At 48.1% G+C, this 22,814-nt stretch overlaps 2 protein-coding genes across 4 annotated transcripts in view; one reads left to right on the top strand and one right to left on the bottom strand.

The window, feature by feature from the left end:
- The window catches only part of MMRN2 (multimerin 2), a 43,071-nt gene extending 35,171 nt beyond the window's left edge, over positions 1 to 7,900 (bottom strand). For all 3 annotated transcript variants that reach the window (XR_006355057.1, XM_043989592.1, XM_043989593.1), the window contains exon 1: positions 7,609 to 7,900. Coding sequence is in view for 2 of the 3 variants with exons in the window: in XM_043989592.1 (XP_043845527.1) it covers positions 7,609 to 7,844 (236 nt within the window). In the remaining variant the exon portion in view is untranslated. The remainder of the gene's footprint in view (positions 1 to 7,608) is intronic.
- A 2,001-nt stretch (positions 7,901 to 9,901) lies between these two features.
- SNCG (synuclein gamma) lies at positions 9,902 to 20,335 on the top strand. Its single transcript, XM_043985126.1, has 5 exons — positions 9,902 to 10,661; positions 13,634 to 13,675; positions 14,575 to 14,702; positions 19,304 to 19,378; positions 19,913 to 20,335. Exons 1-5 carry the CDS (start codon positions 10,541 to 10,543, stop codon positions 19,931 to 19,933), a joined length of 387 nt encoding a protein of 128 aa, XP_043841061.1. The 5' UTR covers positions 9,902 to 10,540; the 3' UTR covers positions 19,934 to 20,335.
- Positions 20,336 to 22,814: the final 2,479 nt, after the last annotated feature.

Here is a 22,814-nt window from a genome sequence, read left to right as displayed (position 1 = left end):
GGTGGATTACAACCCCAGCATCAGTCACGGTGGTAGAGCTGCTGAAAGTCAGCTGATCTAAGCAGGCTGCCTTGAGGGGTGAGGTGTCCAGTTGGGGGAGGAAGGCCCTGCTTGGCCCCTGTGGAGGGGGCGGGGTGGGGGGGCCAGGGCTGACCACATTGGAAGTATGTGCTTAAGTTCTGGGTGCTGCTTTTTAGGCAGACAATTAACAAGCTGTGAAGTATCTGGGGGAGGCCAATCAAGTCGATGAAGGGTCTTGAGCTCCTCATGGATGGAGGCTGGGGAAGCTCAGCTTGAGACAGAGACTTGGGGGCCACTTGAGCAGGTGGCATGGATTTGAGAGCCTGTCAAGTGGAAAATGGCTTAGACTCTCTGCTCAGTCACAGAGTTCAGAACTAGGAGCAATGGAGTAAAGCAAATGGAGGCTTGATTTAGGAGACAGCTTCATCAAAATCAGAGCCATCCAAATGTGGACAAGCTGCCCCAGAGCTAGTGTGTACCACTGTGCTGGATGTCTCCAAGCTCAAGCTCGGTAACACATTGGTTCTATAATAATAGTAATAATAATAATAATAATAATAATAATAATAATAATAAACCACTATTGAATGCTTTAAGATACACAAAGCACTGTACAAAGATCTCATTTTTATCCTTAACGACAACCCTGAGAGGTAGGTGCTATTGTTTTTCCATTTTATAGATGAGGAAACTGAGGCAGACAGAAGTTAAATGACTTGCCTAGTAAATGTCTGAGATCAGAATTGAACTCAAGCCTCACTAATTTCAGGCTCAGTACTCTATCCCTTGTGCAGTGAGAGAAGATTCTTGTTGGGTTAGGGATTGGATGAGAAAGCTTCTGAAGTCCCTTTCAATTGAGTGACTGGCTCTAATAACTGACTGGCAAATTGAGCTTCAAGCAAACACATCAAACACATCGTGGCAAGGATATGGTACATTGAGGAAGAAGGGTACCAGACTTCACAGAAGAACTAGGTGCGAATCCAGGCTTTGCCTTTTATTTGCTGTGTGGCTGTGGATGAGTCACTTCCCTCCCTGAGCCTTGGTTTTTTCATTTCAAAAATGTGCATGCTTTAATAATAATAGCTAACCTTTATCTAGCTCTTCAAGGCTTGCAATGCCCTTTCAAATATGTTGTTCCATTTTCCCATCCCCTTTACCCCCATGGACTATAAGCTCTCTGAAGGCAGGGTCTGGCTCTTCTGTCTGTAGCTTCTGTATTTGTAGCCTCTGTATTTGGCACATGGTAGTTTGATGATTAAAAAGACTAACTAATTCACTGCAGAAGACATCTTCTTGGCTTAATTCTGCCTTGGGAGCTCTCACAGTGTGCCCCCAGAGGACCCAGGAGTACAGTGGGCAGAATTACTCTGGGGTCACATGCTTTCTGGCCAGTCATGGCCCTAGAGTGTTGGGAGGAATGACATTCCTGCCTTTTACCTTTTAAGGGAAGCTGAGGAAGCAATCAAAGCAGACGGAAGTGGGGCGGCTTCCTTCCTTTCTCACGCCAACCAGAGTGAGTCACAGGCTGACAGCAGAGCCCAACAGGAGTACAGAGGTCATCTAGCTCAACCCCCTGCTTTCACCAAGGAAGAAACTGAGGCCCAGAGACATTAAATGAATCACCCGAGGAGGGTGGTAAAGTGGTGGAGTCAGGGCTGACTCCAAGTTCTTCCCAAGGCTGACTCTTCACTTTAACTCAGGCTTTTCCAGTACCAGGGACAGGTAACTCAGAGCTGGACTTCCTTGGTAAAGGTGCAGCTGAGATTCTAGGCGCTTGAACCCAGATGGGCTGAGTTTAGGTGGCCCAAAGTTTGAGGGGGCACGGGCTTACTTGGGGACTGCCTGACCTGGATGAACAGGCTTCCGAGCTTTGAACCTTGGGTCTTGCTAGATCAGGTAGGGCAGAAGTCATTCACATGGAAAGAGCTAATCCAATCACTTATTTGAAATGAGAAACAATAGGTATTGAAAGTGGGAAAGGGCAAGAGAAGGGCCTAGAGATTCTGATTCTAGTTTTCTTTCCAAAAAATCATTTAAACAGGTGGCACATTTACACTTTTATCCATCATTTGCCCTTTCAAATATTTGCCCTGCATGAAAAAACTAAGAAAGGAAAGACCAAAACGAACAAGCAAAATCTTTTACTCCAGAAAGCATGAGGTTCCTTAAGGCTTTTCAATAGAGCCCACATGGGGGCAGCTAGGTGGAGCAGTGGATAAAGCACCAGCCCTGGATTCAGGAGTACCTGAGTTCAAATCCAGCCTCAGACACTTGACAGTTACTAGCTGTGTGACCCTGGGCAAGTCACTTAACCCTCATTGTCCTGCCCCCCCCCCCCAATAGAGCCCACACTCCAGCAAACCCTGCTAAGCCTGAAAACTACTTCCTGAGCTCTAGGTTAGCCCCGTGGAGATATTCTTGAAGACCGTGGCTAAGGGCTTGGAAGAATTGCAATCTATATCAATGAATAGGGTATCCACATCAAGGAATTCATGGATCCTTGAATAATTGGACCATGGGCAAGAAAATAGATATGGAATCAGGACTGGGGAATGTTTTGAATGCATTAGCGTGCTTGGCTGATGCTGTTTCCCCATGGCGGAGAGGCTAGTGCCCCTGCTTCCAGGAGAGTTGTGCTGCTCTATGAGGGAGAGACTTTGGACCATCCATAGACGTTCTGTAACTGGCTCTTGTTAGCTAACCACATGGAGAAGGGCACACTTTTTCACTAGTTACAGAGGCATCCAAAAGACCTGAGTCAGCATCATGTATGGCTTCTTGATTACTTCCCTTCTGGAGACAAAGCTGTCTTACTTTGGGTTTTCTCCCCTCTGTTACCCTGTGAATATAGACCTGGGTTTTTCCCTGCCTCATCACCTATTCTTCCATTTTAGGTGAAGGAGGAGCAGCATCTTAACAGCCCACCATCTGTCTTTCATAGCTTCATTTCTTCAGCAGTGAGGAGAAAGTTTAATTTTACAGATGAGGAAATTGAGGCTCAGGGATGTTAAGTGACCTGCCCAAGGTAGTAAGTGGAAGCACAGGTAGTAAGCGATTCCACATTCCTTGTTCTTTCTATGACACAGAAGGATGTTCACTGGGGCCCAAACATCCAATTCTCATCCTTCCAAGAGAACGTGGACCACCACCTCAGTACAAACCCATGCTTAATTTGGGATTTGCCCACTGGAGCACATCAGACTGAGCTCACTCCCTGTTTTATAACCCCAGGCTTGCTATGAGAGAATGAGAGTCTCCTGATAGCTTGTAGGTTTCATTATTTTTGCCTACATTTCACGTAATCACTTAAGTAACTGGATACTTCCTCTCCCTCCACCCAAAGGGAACAGGAGAGAGGAAATTCCAGTTAAATTAGTGACGTGTCCAAGGACAACCCCTGGACAGGCTCAGCAAAGTCCCTTATGTGACTGTGGACAAACTCTGAAGGGTAATTAGTCATTCTGTGAAAGACTGTAGCTAAACTGAATTTTTGGAGCAACTCATTGCCCAATACAATTTATCATCAACTTGGGCACTTTTTTTTGGAGCATGGTAATAGCCCAGGGAAAAACTCCTTCTGGTTCCTAGGGGATAAATTATGAAGAAGGAAGTGATGCTAACTCTTCTTATCTTCTCCATCAGCCTCTTCTTCTCACCTACCCCATCTTACACTTCCCCATGTTTTAACCCCTTCTTAGCCAGAGATGGAGACAATGATAGAATGTCCTCAACTGGCCTTTTCTAGCCCTTAGGCTGTGATGGGCTCATTGGACTTGAGAGTGAGGATGAAGGGGCCACCTGATTATGAAGTTCCTTAAGGTGTTTGGTCATCTTTGGAGGAGTTGGCTTCATGAATGTCTTCCTCTTTCTTCTTCTTCTTCTTCTTCTTCTTCTTCTTCTTCTTCTTCTTCTTCTTCTTCTTCTTCTTCTTCTTCTTCCTCCCTCTATTTCTTCTTCTCCTCCTTCTCTTTCTCCTTCTCCTCCACCTTCCTACCCCTGAGAAGGAAGCCCCAAACCCCATCACCCAAACAAGGACTGTCCCCATCCTCCCACCCCCTTCCCAGCACGAAAAGCCTTTCTGCCTGCCCCTTCCCAGGGCATCTCACTCTGACCTGGCTCTGTGGTCTCTAGTCTCTCTCCTAGCTCATCAAACAGGTCCCAGCCTTTGACTACACTGTGACAGCAATCAAATTTCTCTCTGCTAGGATTAATTTTCTTATGATGTCGCTTAGTTCTTATTATGACCCTGTTTTCTCTGCCAGGGAGAATGACTTTTGTATTGGAAAGAGCTCAACAAGGGATGGCTGATTGGAAGCTGTTGTGCAGGATAAATAAGGTGATGCTCAGAGAGTGCCTAGCTGTTCCAGACGAGTCCAAGTCTCTAGGCCTGTGTGAATTTCTGAAAGAGCAGGCAGGAATGATTGCTGAACCAATATCAGTGACATTTAAAAACTCATGGGAGGGGCAGCTAGGTGGTTGCAGTGGATAAAGCACCGGCCCTGGATTCAGGAGGACCTGAGTTCAAATCCAGCCTCAGACACTTGACACTTACTAGCTGTGTGACCCTGGGCAAGTCACTTAAGCTTCATTGCCACAACAAAAACAACAACAACAACAACAACAACAAGAACAAAAAAAAAACTCATGGGAAAATGGAGATGTTCTTTTGGAAGGTAAATATTGTCCTACCTTTTTTTAAAAAACTAAAAAGGGAAGAGAATAGATTCAGCCAACTGTACACTGGTGAGTTGGAGATTACCAAAGAAATAATAATGACATTCATTAACGTTTATATTTTATATTGAGGTTTGCAAAGCACTTTATGTAGGTTATCTCATTTGATCCTCACAACAACCCTGTGAGGTAAGTGCAATTGTTATCCTCATTTTATAGGTAAGGAAACTGAGGCTGAGAAAAAGAAAATGATTTGGCTACTGCCACAAAACTAGTGTCTGAGGGAGAATTCGAACTCCTGTCTTCCTAATCCCAAATCTAGCAATCTACCCACTCTGTCACCTAGAAAAACAAGGGGGTGAGCATGGGCTTATAAACAAGAAGTTATACCTGAATCCCCTCATTTCCTTTTATAGAAGTTAGTAAGTTGGAAGTCCAGGGGAAGCCTGTGAATAGAGTTTACCGCAATTTCATAGAGTAGTTCTTTCTTTTTTTTTTTTTTTAGTGAGGCAATTGGGTTTAAGTGACTTGCCCAGGGTCACACAGCTAGTAAGTGTTAAGTGTCTGAGGCCGGATTTGAACTCAGGTCCTCCTGAATCCAGGGCTGGTGCTCTACCCACTGCTCCATCTAGCTGCCCCGAGTAGTTCATTCTTGTGGAAAAGAAGGAAAGATGCTACCTGGGTGATAAGACAATTAGGCAGATTCAGAAGCGTTTCGATGGTCAGATTCAAAGAGTGGTCACTAACAGCTTGGTGTCAGCTCACAAAGAAGTCTTCAGTAGAGTGCAGCAGGGATCAGCACTTGGCCCTTTACATTTAACCTTGTTATCAGTCTCTTGACTAAAGGCGTGATGAATAATCATTGTTCCTATAGGGCAGCCCTGGCCCCCTGAGAGCAGTCACTGGGTCTGATTTTGCTCCCAACCTCATCTGCCTATGACATCTCACAACCCTCTAGATCCCTGGCTGTGGATTTGCTTTTGGTTCAGACCCCGAGGAAATTCACCTTAAGTCTTTTTCCAGTTCCTGGCTGGGAAAGCAGATCTCCCCCAAATTGCAGTGCTTCAGGCAAGGTGAGCACCGAGCCTCTCACCATCCTAGAGACCCTGCCCCCACAGTTATGCATTCTATCTATCCTTGTCTCCTTACTTCTTCCCTGACCATCCCAGAGGTGGCTCTTGTGACCTGAACAGACAGCCCACCTCTGCTTCTAATCTTGAGTATGTCTCCAGAGGCAGCTGGATGCTCAAGTGAATAGAACAATAGCCCTGGAGTCAGGAGGACCTGAGTTCGAATTCGGCCTCAGACATTTGACACTTACTAGCTGTGTGACCCTGGGCAAGTCACTTAACCCCAATTGTCTCACCAAAAAAAAAAAAAAAAAAGGAAAAAAAATACTTATTTCTCCCTTCTCATTACTTATTCATCTGGGAAACTGGCCCAATTTTTACTAGGCCACTCCCTTGAATGGGTGCCCATTTCCTAGAGGATAGTATAAAACCCCTCAGCCAGGCTTTTCAAGCTCTCTACAGTCAACCTCAAGGCTACCTTTCTAACCTGATCTCCACCTCCCCCCGCCTCCCCAGACAAATGATCCTGGCTGGCTGTTTTCTGATTTCTTTCTGCCTCAGTGCAATTGAGCAGCTGGAATATATATGCCCATTCCTAGCTGTCAAGAGCTTTTCCCTCCTTAAAAGCCTATCCTAGGGGTCTCCCCATCCTATCAAATTTCCTAGAGAACTTTACCTGGATTCCTTCCTTGTCCTTGTCACATTCTGTCTTCTATCTTAGTTATCTGTGTAAGTCTTATCTCTCCTATTGGATTGCAAGCTCCTTGAGGGTAGAAACGAGGGATTTTTAAAAATCCTTTTCTTCTTAGTTCCCAGCTCAAGAGCTTGTACATAGTAGGTGTTTAGTATGTGGTGGCCGAATTGAGTTGGGTGGTTGAGATGAGATGAGGTGGGAGCTCAGCCTTGAGTTGCTCTCTCTCTCTCAAAGCTGTAGCTAAAAGCCTCTCTGTTCACATTCGGGCCAAACCCCTTTCCCTGTCCCCTCCCCCCTCTTTCTTGGCGTGAGCTGACTTTTAAGAATTGATTTCCTTCAAGGAAAAACTCTCAAGCTGACCTAGGTCACAACCACCATCTCTCTTTGATTATTAATAGAAGGTTTCCATTCTTGCCCATTCCAATCCCAAACAGTTCTTGGGATAGGTGGGGAGCCTGAGTCCCTGGGATTCTCTTGGCCCCCTCCATCATGAGAATGTCATCTTCCCCGTGCCTCACCCCCTACTCACGAGCATCTCTGGGCCTACCCTACCTATCAATCGGAGCACATCCCTGGCAACTCCTCTGCCCCCATGGACAGCTCCGCTTCTGCTCTTCCTCCCTAATCCGGTTGGGCTTCCAGAAAACAGATGAGCAATGTAGAGCAGGAAAAACTGTGGATTTAGGGTCCAAACACCTGGGTTCGAATCCTGGCTGCCATTTATTAACTGAATGACCTTGGGCAAGTCTGTGGGCCTCGGTTTCCTCATTTGTAAAATGAAGGGGTTGGACCAGATGACCTCCAAGGTCTCTTTGAACTTGAAATGTATGATCCTCAGATCCGATTGATTTGTCTCTCTGAAAAACCTTTCACTTGACAAGTCATGTTATCCTCACAAGGTATCCCCATCTCATAGATGAAGAAACTGAGGCTCGGAGATCAAGGGATCTTCCTGTAGCCACAAGGTGACAGGAGTAGAGATCTAAACTAACTTTCCTGGTTGGTAGAATCTCCAGTTTGGATGAGACCCCGGGGGACAGTTAGTCCAACCCAGTTTCCAGCCTGAGATTCAGATGAGCATACCCCTCAGTCCAATTGTCCCAGCGTGACTGGGGCAGGGCAGAAAAGGCGAGATCACCGCCTTACCTTCTCCAGGGATCCTTGGGTCCATCGTCAGCCTGGTCAGGGGGAATCAGAGGCAGGGGAAGGGTGAGTTCAGCCTCCTGCTCGCCAGTTCTGGGAGGGCTGGGGCTCCTGGGAGGGGAGGGGCTGGTGCTGTAGTCCTCCTGTGGGTAGCCCCCATGGTGCCTGGGATCTGTGGCCCAGGCTGCCAGTGCTCCCCTCCCAAGGAGCCCCGAGAGGCACAAGAGGAGTGGTCCCATCGCGTCTGATTCCTTGCTGTGAAGCACCTGCCCTCAGGCTCTGGGTTCCCAGAGCCTTCAAGTTAAACCTCTGAAGAAAGAAAAAAAAAACCCACCAAATTCTTGCAACAAAGGGCGGAAGAGGCTGTTCCTGGCCCAGCCGCCTGGAAATGTCAGAGGCCACCTAACAATGCTTGGGAGTTCCTGTGAAGGGGCTCTGAGGGGCAGTCTCGGGGGTTAGGACTTAGGGAGAGGGAGGAAGAGATCAGCCCTGGACTTGGGTCACAGTTTATTCAGGGACGCTTCTGTCCCTGGATGGGTCCTTTTAGACTTATCTGTCAACAGGAACTGGGGGCTCTAGCCCCCTTCTCACTAGGAGACAGGAAGAGGATGTTAGCTTTAGACTGTCTCCTTGAGCCACCTCTGGGGCTATCACTTCCCAGACTGGGGATCCGAGCCTGGGATCAGACCAGACCCACAGGGAAGCCTGGTGCATCTGCAGTGAGAGGACCTGGGTTCTAATCCCGGCTGTGCTGTGGGTGGGGTGGGGGTGGGGCTAGAATGTCATGGATGGAGATGGCAAATAGGCTGGTTTGACTGGAAGGTAGGAAGTGTGAACAGTGTGATGGAAAAATCAGCCAGAAAAATAGCCCAAAGCCAGATGTCAAAGGACCTTAAATGTCAGAGTTTGTATTTGACCTTAGAGTCAAGAGGGAACCGCAGAAACTTTTTGAACAGGGTGTGATATGGTTAGATTTGTGCTTTGAAAATAGCAGTTTGTTGCACCATATCAAATTGCCGGGGGGGGGGGGAGGGAGAAAATTTGGAACTCAAAATTTTTTAAAAGAATGTTAAAAATTGTTTTTACATGCAATTGAAAAAAATAAAATATTGATTTTTTAAAAAGGATAATCAGATTAACTAACATGATAGAAGGAGAGAGTGACAAATGTTGGAGTAGATGTGGAAAAATTGGGACACTGATTCTTTGTTGGTGGAATTGTGAACTGATCCAACCATTTTGGAGAGCAATCTACAATTATGCCCAAAGAGTTATTAAACTGCCTATATCCTTTGACCCAGAAATACCACTGCTTGGTCAATTTCTAAAGATGAATGGAAAAAAGGAAAAGAACCTATATGTTCTAAAATATTTATAGCAGTTCTCTTAGTGGTGGTAAAGAAATGGAAGTTGCAGGAATGCCCGTCAACTGAGTAATAGCTGAACAAGTTGTGGTATATGATTGTGTTCTATATAGTAGGAGCAATATTGTTTTAAGAATGACTTTGAGTGAATAAGCTGTTTTGACTATTACAAATACCCAAATGAACTATAAAGGACATATGAAGAAAGGCACTATCTGTATCCAGAGAAAGAACTGATAAACAGAAGTATGTATAGAGTGATTTTACACATATATACATATTTGTGCTAATAGTGGCTATCTGACTGGATGACACCCCCGCCAAAGCCCAGGCTAGAGACGATTCAGTGAGGGCAGAGCAAAGGGTTTCTGGACAACTTGGGTTCAAACCCTGTCTCTGTCAATGATCACCTCACATCTCTGGACCTCACTTTCCTCTTCTGGAAATTGAGGGGGTCTAATGGCCTCCGTCTCCTCCCACAGCTCTGGATGGATGATCCCAGCCAAACCCCCTTCTTCCCCCCCCCCCTTAGAAAGGGCAGGATCTCCTAAGGTTCCCACTCTCCAGGCCAGGATCCCCCATGACAAAAGGTCTATTGTTCCTCTGAGAATCCAATCCCATAAATAGGAGGGAATCAATCATTGATCGATGCCCCAGGAGGTCCTTTGAGAGAGTAGGGTGTGTGCCTGTGTTAGGGAGGCGAGGATGAGGGGAGAGATTGGGCATAGACTATGACTGGAGGTTTTCAAATAGTGTCTGCATGAGGGTTTGTCAGAGAGCATTCCTGCTCAGGGACGAGTTGGACCAAATGACGTCCCAGGTCCCTACTAGTGCCCAGATTCCCGGCGTCTCTGAGAGCAAATGCTCAAGATCTAGGTCAGTTTCACTCAGGCTCTTTTGAGGTGAGTCAGAACAGAGCCGAGCCCCCGGGACGAATGAAGGATGGAGCCTGGGATCCTCTTGGGAGTGGAAACAGAATCCTGGGGGATCTGAGATGCAGGAGGGAGCGTGGGCTCCCCTCATCTCCACTCAGTTGCCCCAGGTCACCCATTCCAGGGCCAAGGGCGGGGACAGGGGGCCACCAAAGAGTGGGATCCAGGGAACAAGAAAAGTGAATCCAAGAGCCGACTAGCTTGAGGCAGGGTCCTCAAAGAGAACAGGCTAGCTGCCCCCAGCCTCGGTCTGACCAATATTCCCCAGGAATCTCCTTCCAGGAGTAGCTTGCCCTTGGAGGAGATAATGAGAACACTGCAGCTTCCAGAGGCTGGCTGGGGGCCAGCCATCCTCCTTTCTTCTCATCTCATCTCTGCTCCGCTCCCCGCCCGGCCACGATGGAGCATTAATATTTCAGCACCGCCTGGCTGCTGGCATTGGCTCCACTGCAGTGCACTTTGTCAATAAGAGACAGCCAGCCAGGGAGGGAGCTAACCGGCTGTCAGCAGCAGCAGCAGCAGCAGCAGCAGCAACAGCGCCAGTCACACTCACTCAAGCCACATTGAGCAGGGGGTCCGAGAGTGGCCGAGCCTCTGTCTGACTGCGCCCTGCCCCACCCCTGGGAGCTCACTGCCACCATGGATGTCTTTAAGAAAGGTTTCTCCATTGCCAAGGAGGGCGTGGTGGGGGCTGTGGAGAAGACCAAACAGGGGGTCACTGAGGCAGCCGAGAAGACCAAGGAGGGGGTGATGTATGTGGGTAAGTTGGGAGCAGGGTGGGGGGAGGGGCACTCAGCCTCCTCACTGATCCCAGCCTTGGTGGGCGGGGGGTGGGGAGGTGGGGGGGAGCCCAGATAGAGTGGCAGGCTTGGGGAGCCCCCCTCAGTCGAGGTGCCCACTGGATTATCTCTCCCCATCATCACTCTGGGGTTCTTAGGCAGACTGCGGGGAGGGGAGCAGTTCCGCAGCTCCTGAGGGTCATCTCCACTCCTTCAGAAGCCCTATCCCTGTAAGGCCAGAGAAGTGTTTTAGCCCTCCTCCAGGCTCTGTTATATGGGGTCTCTTGCCCATGAAAGATCCCCGCTGCTGTGCAATTAATAAGGGGGTGCTGGTGCTGATGCTGCCTGACCTATGACCTCACTGACCTGGAAGTCTGTGACTTCCCGGGATGAGAGTGGTCCTTTCCCGTGCCACCATGGTTAGGGCTCATTTTGCTGCCTCCCTCCCCCAGCCTAACTTTTGCTACAATCAAAGCTTCTGGGCCGTGTTTGGATTTCCCTGTAGGTCAGACATTGCATAGGGAAAGGACTGAGAAACTGGGACAGGTTTGAGAGGGCGGGGGACGTGTGCAGGCTACAGGGCGCTCAGGAGAAAAGTGGGCTTTTTGCCATGAGGACCACGCCCTAGAGCCGCCGGGGCTGCCCGAGTCTCCCTGAATAGAGAGTGATGGTCGCCCCTTGCCCAGAGGCCTGCAGCCCCGCCCCAGCCGCCAACACGTACGGCGAGTCTGCTGGTTGGGGGAGGGGGCGGGGAGAGGGAAGGGGAGATGCTGGGAGGGGGCACTGCTGTGACCTACGAAGCCGCACAAAGATGGAGAGTCCTTGCTGCTCCTTCCTTCCCTGCGTCTGCCCTGGCCTCGGCCTGGCTGAATGGAGCTCTTTCCTTTGAGATTTCATGGGGGCGGGGGGGGGGGGGGGGGGAGGGATTTCCGTCCCCCCCCCCCATACTTCGGGGAGAGAGTCGATCTTGGAGTCAAAAGACCTTTGGGTCCAAATCCCAGTTCCAACCCTCACTAGGTCTGGGGCTTTAGAGCCTCAGTTTCCTCATCTCTAAAACAGAGGAACTGGTGTTTGTACTCTCGCCCTCACTGGCCTGTTGTTATAAGGATCATTGGGCCTTCTGGTGTCTGAGCCTTTTCCTTTGAGACTTCCTGGGGGCAGTGACTTGCTCCCCCTTCACCTGGCCTTTGTCTAGAGGAACGAAGCATTGCTATGGCCTAGCCCACTGCCCTGTGACTCAGGGGGGCTCTAAGGACCGGGACAAGAGCAGACGTGTGCAGACTGCCTCATGCCCCTCCCCGACATCCTGCCTCACACCAGGCACCTGCTGCTTCCCCAGGGAAGGCAAGCCTGGCTTTGAGATAACTTTGGGACTCATCTGCAGCCTTTGGGGCCCCAGGGGAGATGGGAGAGGGAGGAAATGGCTTTCAGGAATGATCAGCCCTGGAGAATGAGAAGAGGGATGGAAGTGCTGTCACTAATTATCCCAATTCCACGGTGTCTCCATCCAGCCTGACACAGAAATCTCCGCTTCCGATGGCCCTGAGATGAGAGCTGACTCTATGATTCAGCTCTTCCTCTCCTCTCAACTCCCCTTTAGCACAAAAGGTCTTTAGGAGCTGATTTTCTTCGTGTCTACTCATTATATACAGAGTTCATTTAGTCCACCCTGCTGCTTCAAGCCATACTATCAGGAAAGATCAGGAAGACCCCATAGCCAGAGATAGATTCAGAGATTTAGACTGTTAGACCTGGTAAGAGTAGGTGAGTGGCCTTGCCAAAGCTGTACAGCTTGTGAATGACAAAGGCAGGACTAGAATCCAGGTTTTCTGACCCCAAGGCTAGTGGTCTCTCCACTGTGCCACACTGATGATACTCTATGATGACTCTGGGTAGGAGGAGAGGGAAGGGGTGTTCCTGAGCTTGGGGGCCAGACAGTGACAGTCCTTTCAGCTCTCTGTAGCAGGCCCTAAGCTGAGAAAGAGTCCAGGCAGAGGCCAGGACTGTGGTGAGAACATTTCAAGGGACAGATTATGGGGACGGCCACATGGAACTCTTGGGAGGGGGTGGTGGTAGCCAGCTTGTCTTGTGAGGGGAGGATGGCCTGGCGGAAGTTGTGCCCCAAACTGGTTATCCTGCCCCTCTCTTCTGTGTTCAGACTCTTCCATCCTGTCCAGTCCTGTCCTATTGGGTTCCTCCAGACACGGAAGGAAAGAGCCCTTTGATGTAGGCTGGGCTTCCCCTGATGAATGAATAAGAATAAGCATTGAGGCAGGTGTCTGTTCCCTTCTAACCCCAGGAAAGAAGCAGACTTGCTTCTCCTCCCTGAATGACCTCTTCGGGGCTAAAGAGGAAGGGCTAGGCTTGGGGTGGAGGGAATGCTCCCTCTGGATGTCCTCTCATTATCCCCCCCTTCCCCTCTCATCCTACCCACTGTCCCCTACCCCATCCCGCCACCGCCCTTTCCTCTTCCATCCTGTGTCCCTGTTCCTCCCTCTGCCCACACTCCGCCGCCGTTTTCTGTTTCTTTTCTCCTTCTACTGTTCCCCGATATGTTCGTCTTTGGTCTCACTTTCCCATTCTCTGTCCATCATCTGCCTCCGGTATTGGTTCCTCCATCCCAGTGCCCCCGTCACTCTGCCCCCTTCCACTCTTTCATCACTGCTCATCTCTCCATCTTCCCTTTCCCTCTCCCTCTAGGTGCTGCCCTGAGTCCCTCTCATCTCTTTCCATCTCCCCCATTTCCCCACCTCTGTCTCCTTGGGTCTTTCCTTCCCCTAACTCCCCTCCCCCATCAGAGGGCCCTCCATTCTCCTGGTTTCTTCTAGTCTCCTTTCCTATCCCGGGGACACAGAAGATGCCCTGGGGTGATGGGAGGGAGAGGCCAAGTCGAGGGCTCCTAGCCCAGCTGAGCTGTTCTGGGAATTGACCCCTGTCTTTGCTTCCTTCACAGGGACTAAGACCAAAGAGGGTGTGGTACAGAGTGTGACCTCAGGTAAGGAGCTGGGACTTCCTGGTGCTCTAGAGGTCCCTGGGACTCCCTCTACAAAGCTGTCTCCTTGGAATCCAAATTCCTCCAAATCTTCCCCCCCAAAATCAGGCCTCAGAATGAGGACTCTGACATGTTTTTCTACCCTGAAACACTCTCCTCCCTGTCCCGTTCATGTCATTCTGGCCTGACTACAACCTCAGGCTCTGGGGAGGTAGGTGATCACTCCCCATGATTTTATTGGTATTTGAAGGTTAATGCTTCAGAGACCTTCCCCTTCAAAACCAAACCTGTTTTCTAGGGCTATGTGTGGGGTACAGCTCCATCTATGTGGACTCTTCCCCCACAAAGGGAGTGGTAAATGTCAAAGATCTGTAATCAATCAATCTCTCTCTCTCTCTCTCTCTCTCTCTCTCTCTCTCTCTCTCTCTCTCTCCCCCTCCCTCCCTTTCCCTCCCCCTCCCCCTCTCCCTCCCCTTCTCCCTCTCTTTCCCCTCCCCTCTCTTCCCCTCCCCCCTCCTTCTCCCTCTCTCCCTCTCTCCTCTCTCTCTCTCTCTCTCTCTCTCTCTCTCTCCCCCTCCCACCTCATATAAGTCCCTTACTCCCCTGAAAACCTGTTGGGGGAGGGTTAACTTTGGAGCCTGTGGTCAAGAGAAAGGAAATAAAAATGGGTGGGAAAAGCCATATTTAGGGATTGGTATCCTGGAATCTCCCTGTTGCCCTTCATCCCCAGGGGGACCAAGCACAGAATCCAGTGTTCAAGTGACCAGGCCAAGGCCTACTTACCGTACAGTGAGAGGGACCCTTGGGGAACACAAAACAATCTCACTCTGAAGGAGGGAGGGGTCAACAAGGAAAAAATTGAAGCCAGAGGGGAAAAATGTTCTCTGTTCTCTCCCAACAAGTTGCGGAAAAGACCAAGGAACAGGCCAACATGGTAAGTGATGCCATGGTGGCCAGCGTGAATACTGTGGCCAACAAGACGGTGGAAGAGGCTGAAAACATCGTGGTGACCACCGGCATTGTTCGGAAGGTGAGTTGGTCCTGCTCAATATTCCAGGGGAGTCATACGTCCCTGAGGCTCCCAGCAACTCCAAGGGGCTTCTGGCCAGAAGCTGGGTGTGGCTCCTTCTTGTATGGAGCTCAAGAGTGATGGAAATTACCTCCATTTCTTCAGTGTTCTCGGCCCTGCCAAGTAGGTATGTCAGGATGCTTTATTCCCATTTTGCAGGTGAGGAAACTGAGCTTCAGAGAGGGGAAGTAGCTTTGCCCAAGGCCATATAGCTGAGCAGTCCAGGGTTGCTTGAACTAGGACTCGTTGCCTCTTTTTATCTTTCTTTCTTTCTTTCTTTCTTTCTTTCTTTCTTTCTTTCTTTCTTTCTTTCTTTCTTTCTTTCTTTCTTTCTTTCTCTCTCTCTCTCTCTCTCTCTCTCTCTCTCTCTTTCTTTCTTTCTTCCTTCCTTCCTTCCTTTCTTTTTTTCTCTTCCTTCCTTCTTTCCTTGCAAGGCAATCAGGGTTAAGTGACTTGCCTAGGGTCACACAGCTAGTAAGTGTCAAGTGAGGCTGGACTTGAACTCAGGTTCTCCTGACTCCAGGGCCAGTGCTCTATCCACTGTGCCACCTAGCTGCCCCATATTGCCTTTTTTTTCCTAAAGCCCTTTCCAAACTCTTAGTTCCAACCCTGGCTCTGCCACAAACTACCTGTGTACACCTGGACTATGAACCTTTGATATTTTTGAGTCTCACAGCTGACCTGTTCAGGAGCAAGGACAAAAATTATTATCCTCACTAAGTTTCTGGGGACACTGAGGAAGTTTGTCAATTTTAGAGGCAGGACCAGAACCCTGGTCTGCTAACTCTCAGTCTTAGGATCATAAGTTTAGAGCTAGAAGGGCCCTCAGAGGTCATTGGGTTCAACCTCCTTATTTAACATTTTAGGAAACTGAGACCCTGGACATTAAATGGTAACACGATCAGTGGGTGTCAGAGTCTAGATTGGTAGCCTGTGAAACAGTGGGTTAACTCCCTTAATCCTTAAGAGCAGAGATCAATATATCCATTAGGCTTTAAAAATAAAGAGGTGGGAAGAATTTCTTATAGAAACTAGAGTCGGAAGGGAGCTTTTGCAGCAGGAATCCCCTCTGCAACACTCCCAACCAGTGGTCTCCCCTCTTGAAGACTTCTAGGGATGAGGAACCCCACATCTTCTCTTCCTCTAGCCTGAGCATTTCAATTTCACTCAGCCAGAGTTCCTGTGAGTCGTCTCCCCATCCTCATCACCTTTCTTTGAAAGGCTCCAGCTCACCAATGTCCCTTCAAAAATGAGCCACCCAAGATTTAACACAGTTCCCTAGGTGTGGCCAGATCAGAGAAAAATACTCTAGGACTACTACCTCCCTCCTCCTGGACACTGTCCTTGTGTCTTATACCCTAAGATTTCATTGGAGAGGAGTTTGTTTTGGGGAATAGCTTGCTGGGTTCCAAGTCAGAAGGCCTGGGTTTGAATCCTACCCCAGACACTTACCAGGCATGGAGCTCTAGGAAAACCACTTAACCTCTCTCTGTACCTCAGTATCCTCATCTGTAAATGATGGGGATGGTCTCAGTGGCCTCCAAACTCCCTCTAGCCCTAAATCTATGGCTTTGTGTGTGCATGAACCACTTTGAGCTCCAGAACTTTCTAAAATTACAAGTTAAAGATACCACACTGTCTGGCAAACAGTAGGTACTTAATAAATGCTTGTTCCCTTCCTCTCCCTCCCATCCCCCCAAAAGGAGAGGTTATCAGATGCTTTGCTGAAGTCGATGGCATTTCTTTGATCTGTCCAATAACGCATTGGGTGTGTCTTGGGGAAAACCCAAACAAATAGCACTTGGTTCCAGCAAGAGGCCCCATCTCATAGAGCAATTTAGAGCCAATTTCTTTCCTTGGGAAAAGGAGCTTAGGGTACGATAAAGCAGAGTTATAAGAGCTCACATCCTGCAGGTTGTTAGCATTTCCCAAGTCCTTACCTTAACACAACTCTCTGAGGTAGCTAATGAACAGATGCCTATCCTCGTTTTTTTTTTTTTTTTTACAGATGGGTCACCTGAAACTTACCGAGGTTAAATGATTTGGGTGGGGTCGCTTCAGCTGGTAAGAGTCTCATCTAGGACTCTGACCTTAAGTGCAGTTTACAAGGAGTTATCCTCCCAGTGTCTCTGTGAAGGAAGCAGAGTGTGTACCCATTATTGTTTCCATGTTACAGTTCTTGGGGTGGGATGAGGCTGACACAAGAGCCAAAGTCTTGTGACTCCCCACCCACACCCGTCCTATTACACTAGGCTACTGTTTGGAGCCTCCTCTCCAGGCTGTGTGAGCCTGGGGACGTCCTAACCAGTCTGAGCCTCGGTTTCTTCATCTGTAGAATAGGGTTAACGCCATCCATAGTTCTTGCCTCCCAGGATTCTACAGACACAAATGTATGAATAGGTCTTTGCAAATTTTAAAGTGTTATGTAAATGCCGACGACTGGTGTTTGCACTCAGATTGGCACCATTCAGCTGCATCTTGAATGCCTTTTGTTTCCATTTTCTCCCATCTCGGTGCCTGAATTTGCTACAAACCTGAATGAGTAGGGGCCTGGAGGAAGGGAGGGACTGCATGGTTCTAGGGCTGGTGAGGGAGGATGGATGTCCCAGGCTGGAGTTCCAGGGCGGGAGAGAGATCCTGGCGTGGCCTCTCTCAGCTGTGCACCTGAGCACTGTGGTGCCACCAGGGACATAGAGCAGGTCTCATTCCAAGGCGTCGGTGCCCTAGTTACAGACACAGACAATACTGTCCAAGGGAAAGTCTCCTGGCTCTGCAGCTAATAGCAAGTCTCAGCAAGAGGCTGGATTAGTGAAGCCCCAGAGGAAATGTCTCGCTTGGGACCAAGCGCTCATTTTATATGAATGAATAACCACCCATGCTTGTCTGAGGATGTAACCCTGGGATGAGAGTATGTGTGAATGAGGATGTAACCCTGGGCTGGGAGTCAGGAGATCAGTGTTCAGGGGGAACCTCTCTTCCCTTGACACCTGTTGGGCCAGTGACGGGACCAGGGAGTTCTCAACCCCGGCTAATAAGAATTATAGTAACTCAAACTTACATATGACTTTTAGATTTGCAAAGCATTTTAGAAATATTATCTCAGCTGATCCAAACAAAAACCCTGGGGGGCAGGTCCTATCATTAGCTCCACTTTTCAGATAAGTAAACTGTGCCTGAGAGAGGTGAGATAAATTGTCCCATGGCTACTAAGTGTCTGAAACAGGATTGAAACTCAGGTCTTCTCAACTCCAAATCCAACACTGCTTATTGTACCACTTAGTTGGCTGTCCTCAAACCACCAGTTCATTTGCATTACATTTTCAGTAGTTGTCCCAGCTCCTCCTGAGGTTTATTCTTCACTTGTCTTAGTCTCCTTATCTGGAAAATGGGCCTGATGCCAGGACAATCAGTCCGAGCATCCTGAATATGTGCCCCCAAATACCAAGACTGTAAGTATGAAGTAGAGAGTTCAGAATTTGAAAGTACAAAGAGTTACTGTTCTATAGAATCAAGGATTCCCAGGGGCCACTTCCCACCCTTCATTCACACATCTTATTCATCACCCCTCAATAGATACAAATACTGTCTGGAGCCAATTAATCCTAATCTTCCCCCACCCCTTCTTGTAGAACTAGGAGCATCGGGTGGAAATTTTAGGGAGAAGAGTTTAGACTTGGTGTCAGAGAAGCTTGCTGGACAGCAGAGGTGTCCCAAAGAGGCATGGGCTCCATTGGGTGGGTTGGCTATTACTGGACATCTTCATAAGGTGGGTGCCCATTTGTCAGGGACACTAGAGAGGGCCTGCCTGGTGAGGTACTGGGTGGACTAGTTGGCCTCTGAAGTCCCTTTGGGGCTCTACCACTCTAGTGGGCACAGAAATACTGGGCTGGTTGCTTGAGGGAGTTTTGAACCAGGGAGATTCCATTTGCATTTAATAAGCAGCTGCCTGCAGAGTGGGAGGCTGGGGCTTGCCTCTGGCCCATCCACACATCTCCCTCCTTCCCTTTCTTATTTATTTATTTGTTTGTTTGTTTATTTATTTAGTGAGGCAATTGGGGTTAAGTGACTTGCCCAGGGTCACACAGCTAGTGTCAAAAGTGTCAAGGGTCTGAAGTCACATTTGAACTCAGGTCCTCCTGAATCCAGAGCCAATGCTCTATCCACTGCGCCACCTAGCTGCCCCTCCCTTTTGTATTGCTTCTCCTTCTCTGCCTTCTACACTCCCTTTGTCTCTGCACCCCTCCTTCCCTCCCTGCCCCCTGCCTTCCTTTCTCCCTCTCTCATTCCATGTCTTCTGTCCTCCCTCCCTCCCTCCCTTCCTCTCTCCATCTCTGTCTTCCTCCTCCTCTCCCTGCCCCTCTGCCTTCCCCTTAACTTCTTTCCCTGTCTCTGTCTTTTCCTGCCTCCCTTCTTCCCTCTAGCCCTTCCTTTCTATCTCCCCCTTTTTCTTTTCCCCATGTCCCACCCCTCCCCTTTGCCACCCTTACACGCCCCCCCCCAAACCTGTGCCTCTGCCTGTACTGTTTAACACCTCTAAGCATCTGTTCTTTTTGTTTCCCTAGGAGGACTTGGTGCACCCAGCTCAACCTGTGGCCCCAGAAGACCAGTCGGCAGAGGCTGCAGAAGTTACTGAGGAGGTAAAGGGGGCAGATGCTTCCCTCTCCCTCTCCTCAGGACGCTCCAGGTGGCATGGCTTTCGGAGGCTTACCTAACCAACAGTGCTCTTGAGCAAATGCAATTAACTACAGATGGACCCCAAACCCAGAATCAGCCTTATAATAGTGACGGAATGAGCTCTAATGCTAGTCATAGACCGATTCCTCATCCTGCCCATAGTCTGACCCCCCAGTCCTGGTTAATGAACTCTGCCACTTACCTCAGACTGCAACTCCACGCTAGCCACAGACCAACTCGGAATCTTACCAGCTAATTCGGAACGAGCATATGCCCCGAGTCACAAGAGGCAGTGGGTAACAGGGCTGCTTTGGGCTCATCCCCACTGCTGGAGACGCAGCTCGGGAGAGTGTCCTACCAGGGGCAGACCTGACCCCCTGCTATGCTTGTATAGGAAGTGTAAATCTTGGCATTATGTCTGGGGGCAGTGAGGGGGGGGCAGGTTATGACAGCCTGTCTGGGTGTTTATTCTGTGCTCTATTTGTTCTCTCCTTAAGGTTGAGGGCAGTGGAAACTAGCCTGCGAATCTTCCCAGAGCCAGGCCAAGGATTGTGGAGCCACTAGCTGACATTAACCCCCTCAGCACCTGCCTCTCCTAGTGCAAACATCTTCTTGGACCCAGCTCCCTCCCTTCTCCCCTGTCCCTACCTGGGTGAACACGTTGTGCTACACATGAATAGCAGGTTCTGGAAATTACATGTCAAGTAGCCATGGGTTGGGTATCTTCCCTTTACTCCTACCTGTGGCTTAAGTGTCTCCCACCCTACTCCATCTGTGCATCCATCTGAGTGTCCCTATTGCTGCTCCCTCCCTCCCTCTTGTTTCCCTCTGTTCAATTGGACTCCATAGATGCTGGGTGTGCTCTATTTATTTACTTATTTATTTACAATGATACCAAATAAAACTGTGTTTGAACTATGCTTCCTGGCTGGCTTTCTGTGGGTCTCTTGGACTTTCTCATCCTCTCTTTCCTTTCCCTTTGAAAAATCACAACTGCCCTGTAACATTTAAAAAGTTGAGAGACATTATTTCTGGGTAATTAATCATCTTATTAATAATGCTAGCATTTATTTTGTATATCTTTTTTGCAGGGCAATGAGGGTTAAGTGACTTGCTCAGGGTCACACAGCTAGTAAGTGTCAAGTGTCTGAGGTTGGATTTGAACTCAGGTCCTCCTGAGCCCAGGGCTAGGGATTTATCCACTGTACCACCTAGCTGCCCCTGATAATGCTAGTATTTATGAAGAAAAGGGTCAGTGACACTCTTGAATGCCAAAGACTCCTCATGGTGGTGGGCTCACAGTTTATATGCCCTTGGAAGAGCTGGTGTCCTGGGGCTGGCAATCAACTGTGATTGGTTAACAATTAGTGAGAGAGAACGACTATTACAACAGAGGTGGACCTATTCTAACAAGTGCCTAGGGGGTGGTGACCATTGTCTATTATGCTAATTTTCTGTCACATTAATAGTCTTTCAGTCACCATGATCACAAAAACAACAACATCTCGCATTTGTATAGTAGTTTGAGGTGTGCATGGTACCTACACTATCTCACCTGGTCCTCCCATCAATCCTGGGAAAGAAGAGTTATGATTATGCCCATTTTACAGTCAAGGGAGCTAAGGCTGAGAGAGACTAAGAGATTTGCCCAAGATCATACAGCTAGTAAGTGTTTTAGGTAGGATTTGAACTCAGATCTTTCTGACCGGCAGGAATACTATTCTGTCACTTAACTTCCACAGGGAAAAAAAAGGCTCAGCTCCATTCATATAACAAAACTGATAGTTGGATAAGCACACTGTACCTTCCACCTCTTGGTGTTTCAGGAGTAGCCAGAGCCAAAATCTGAGAGCGCTGCTGGTTGTCTCTATCCCAACACGAAATGAGTTGAATCTACTTAAGTATTCCAAGTCAAATGGAGACTGAGGATTCTGCTCATCCTGTAGTCAGGAGCATCATGAGATGGAAGATTTTAGAAGCTGGCATGTACGAGTCCCTGAAAAAATTCCATAACACCAGGTCTCAGCCAAGTGGAATAAGGAAGACCTGAGTTCAAATCCAGCCTCAGACATTTTCCAGCTTATGTGACCTTGAGCAGGTCATTTAACCTCTGTTTGCTTCAGTTTCCTCAAATCTAAAGTGGGGACTGTAATAGCACCTATATCTCAGAGTTGTTGTGAGGATCAAATGCAATAGCCATGCTTAGCATATTGTAGGTGATATAGAAACATTAGCTATTAGCTAGCTCTCTCTCAGAATATTATTATTGCATAATACAATATGGACTACATAACTGTTTAGACTCTGACCCAGGGTTCCCATTCTTGGAAACATGCTGAGGATGTTATCGACAGGGGGAAAAAAGACCTATCTATAAAAAATAGCCATAAAAGAATTATGAATGAGAGTTAAAAAACAGAACAAACCCAGAAACATTCCATGCATCCAGCGATTGGTAAATGACTAAACAAATTGTAGCCCATGAACCCAATAGAATATTATGGACTCATAAGAAATGTCAATAACAATAAAAGGCAGCACACTATTTTACACTCATTTCCATGGATTCTCCTAGCAATTCTGTAAGCCAGTAATGTGAGTGTTCCTATCTCAGTTTTACAAAGGAGGAAAGTGAGACACTGAAAGGGTAACTCTAACTCCTACTGTGTTCACACAGGATGTAAGCTCCAGAGCTGGTTAGATTTGAAGCCGGGTCTCTCTTATCTTACAGTCTAGGGCTCTTTCCCCTCTACTTGGAATGTGCTGAAACCAATTCCTTGTGGCCAGAGAGGATTGTTAAAGGTTTGGCATAGGGATTTACACCTTGAAAATTGGCAAATGCTACAAATCAAGGTTTGGTTTGTTATAGTTCTGTTGACTGTCCAGATTTAAACAAGCCGGAAAATGTTAATAATAGGATTAAATTTAAAAGTCCATCTCATGTGCATACCCTGTCCCCTCCCCAAGATCTGGTTGTTAAAAATTTATCAGCACACCCCTGTCTCCACCATGCTGCCTCTAGTTATCATATACAAAGAAATTCGGAGTGAAGAAAGCAGAACTAGAAAAACTAACATACCAGCTACAACCATGAAAAAAAAATAATAATAACAAAATTGGGGAAATAGAAGAGAAAAAAATCTAAGGGGGGTTGGCGAGGCAAACAGGATGTATGCACCACCATCTTATTAAAGTGAATATACAGAACTTTAAGACAAACTGGAGCTGGCAGAAGTCGATGGTTGCTTCTAGGGGATGGCCCTTTAAGCAATTGAATGTTTGTGTTGCTGGCTGCTACATTTAGAACATGGTTTTATGAAAAGAAATAGAGGAAGGCACCATGTTGTGTAGATGATCTATTCCTAGAAAGGCACAGGCAGACAGAGCAGCTGCACTGAT

This window comes from Dromiciops gliroides, chromosome 2 (genome assembly GCF_019393635.1).
Source record: "Dromiciops gliroides isolate mDroGli1 chromosome 2, mDroGli1.pri, whole genome shotgun sequence".
Classification (NCBI taxonomy): domain Eukaryota; kingdom Metazoa; phylum Chordata; class Mammalia; order Microbiotheria; family Microbiotheriidae; genus Dromiciops; species Dromiciops gliroides.
This window is presented reverse-complemented; position numbering and strand designations above follow the sequence as displayed.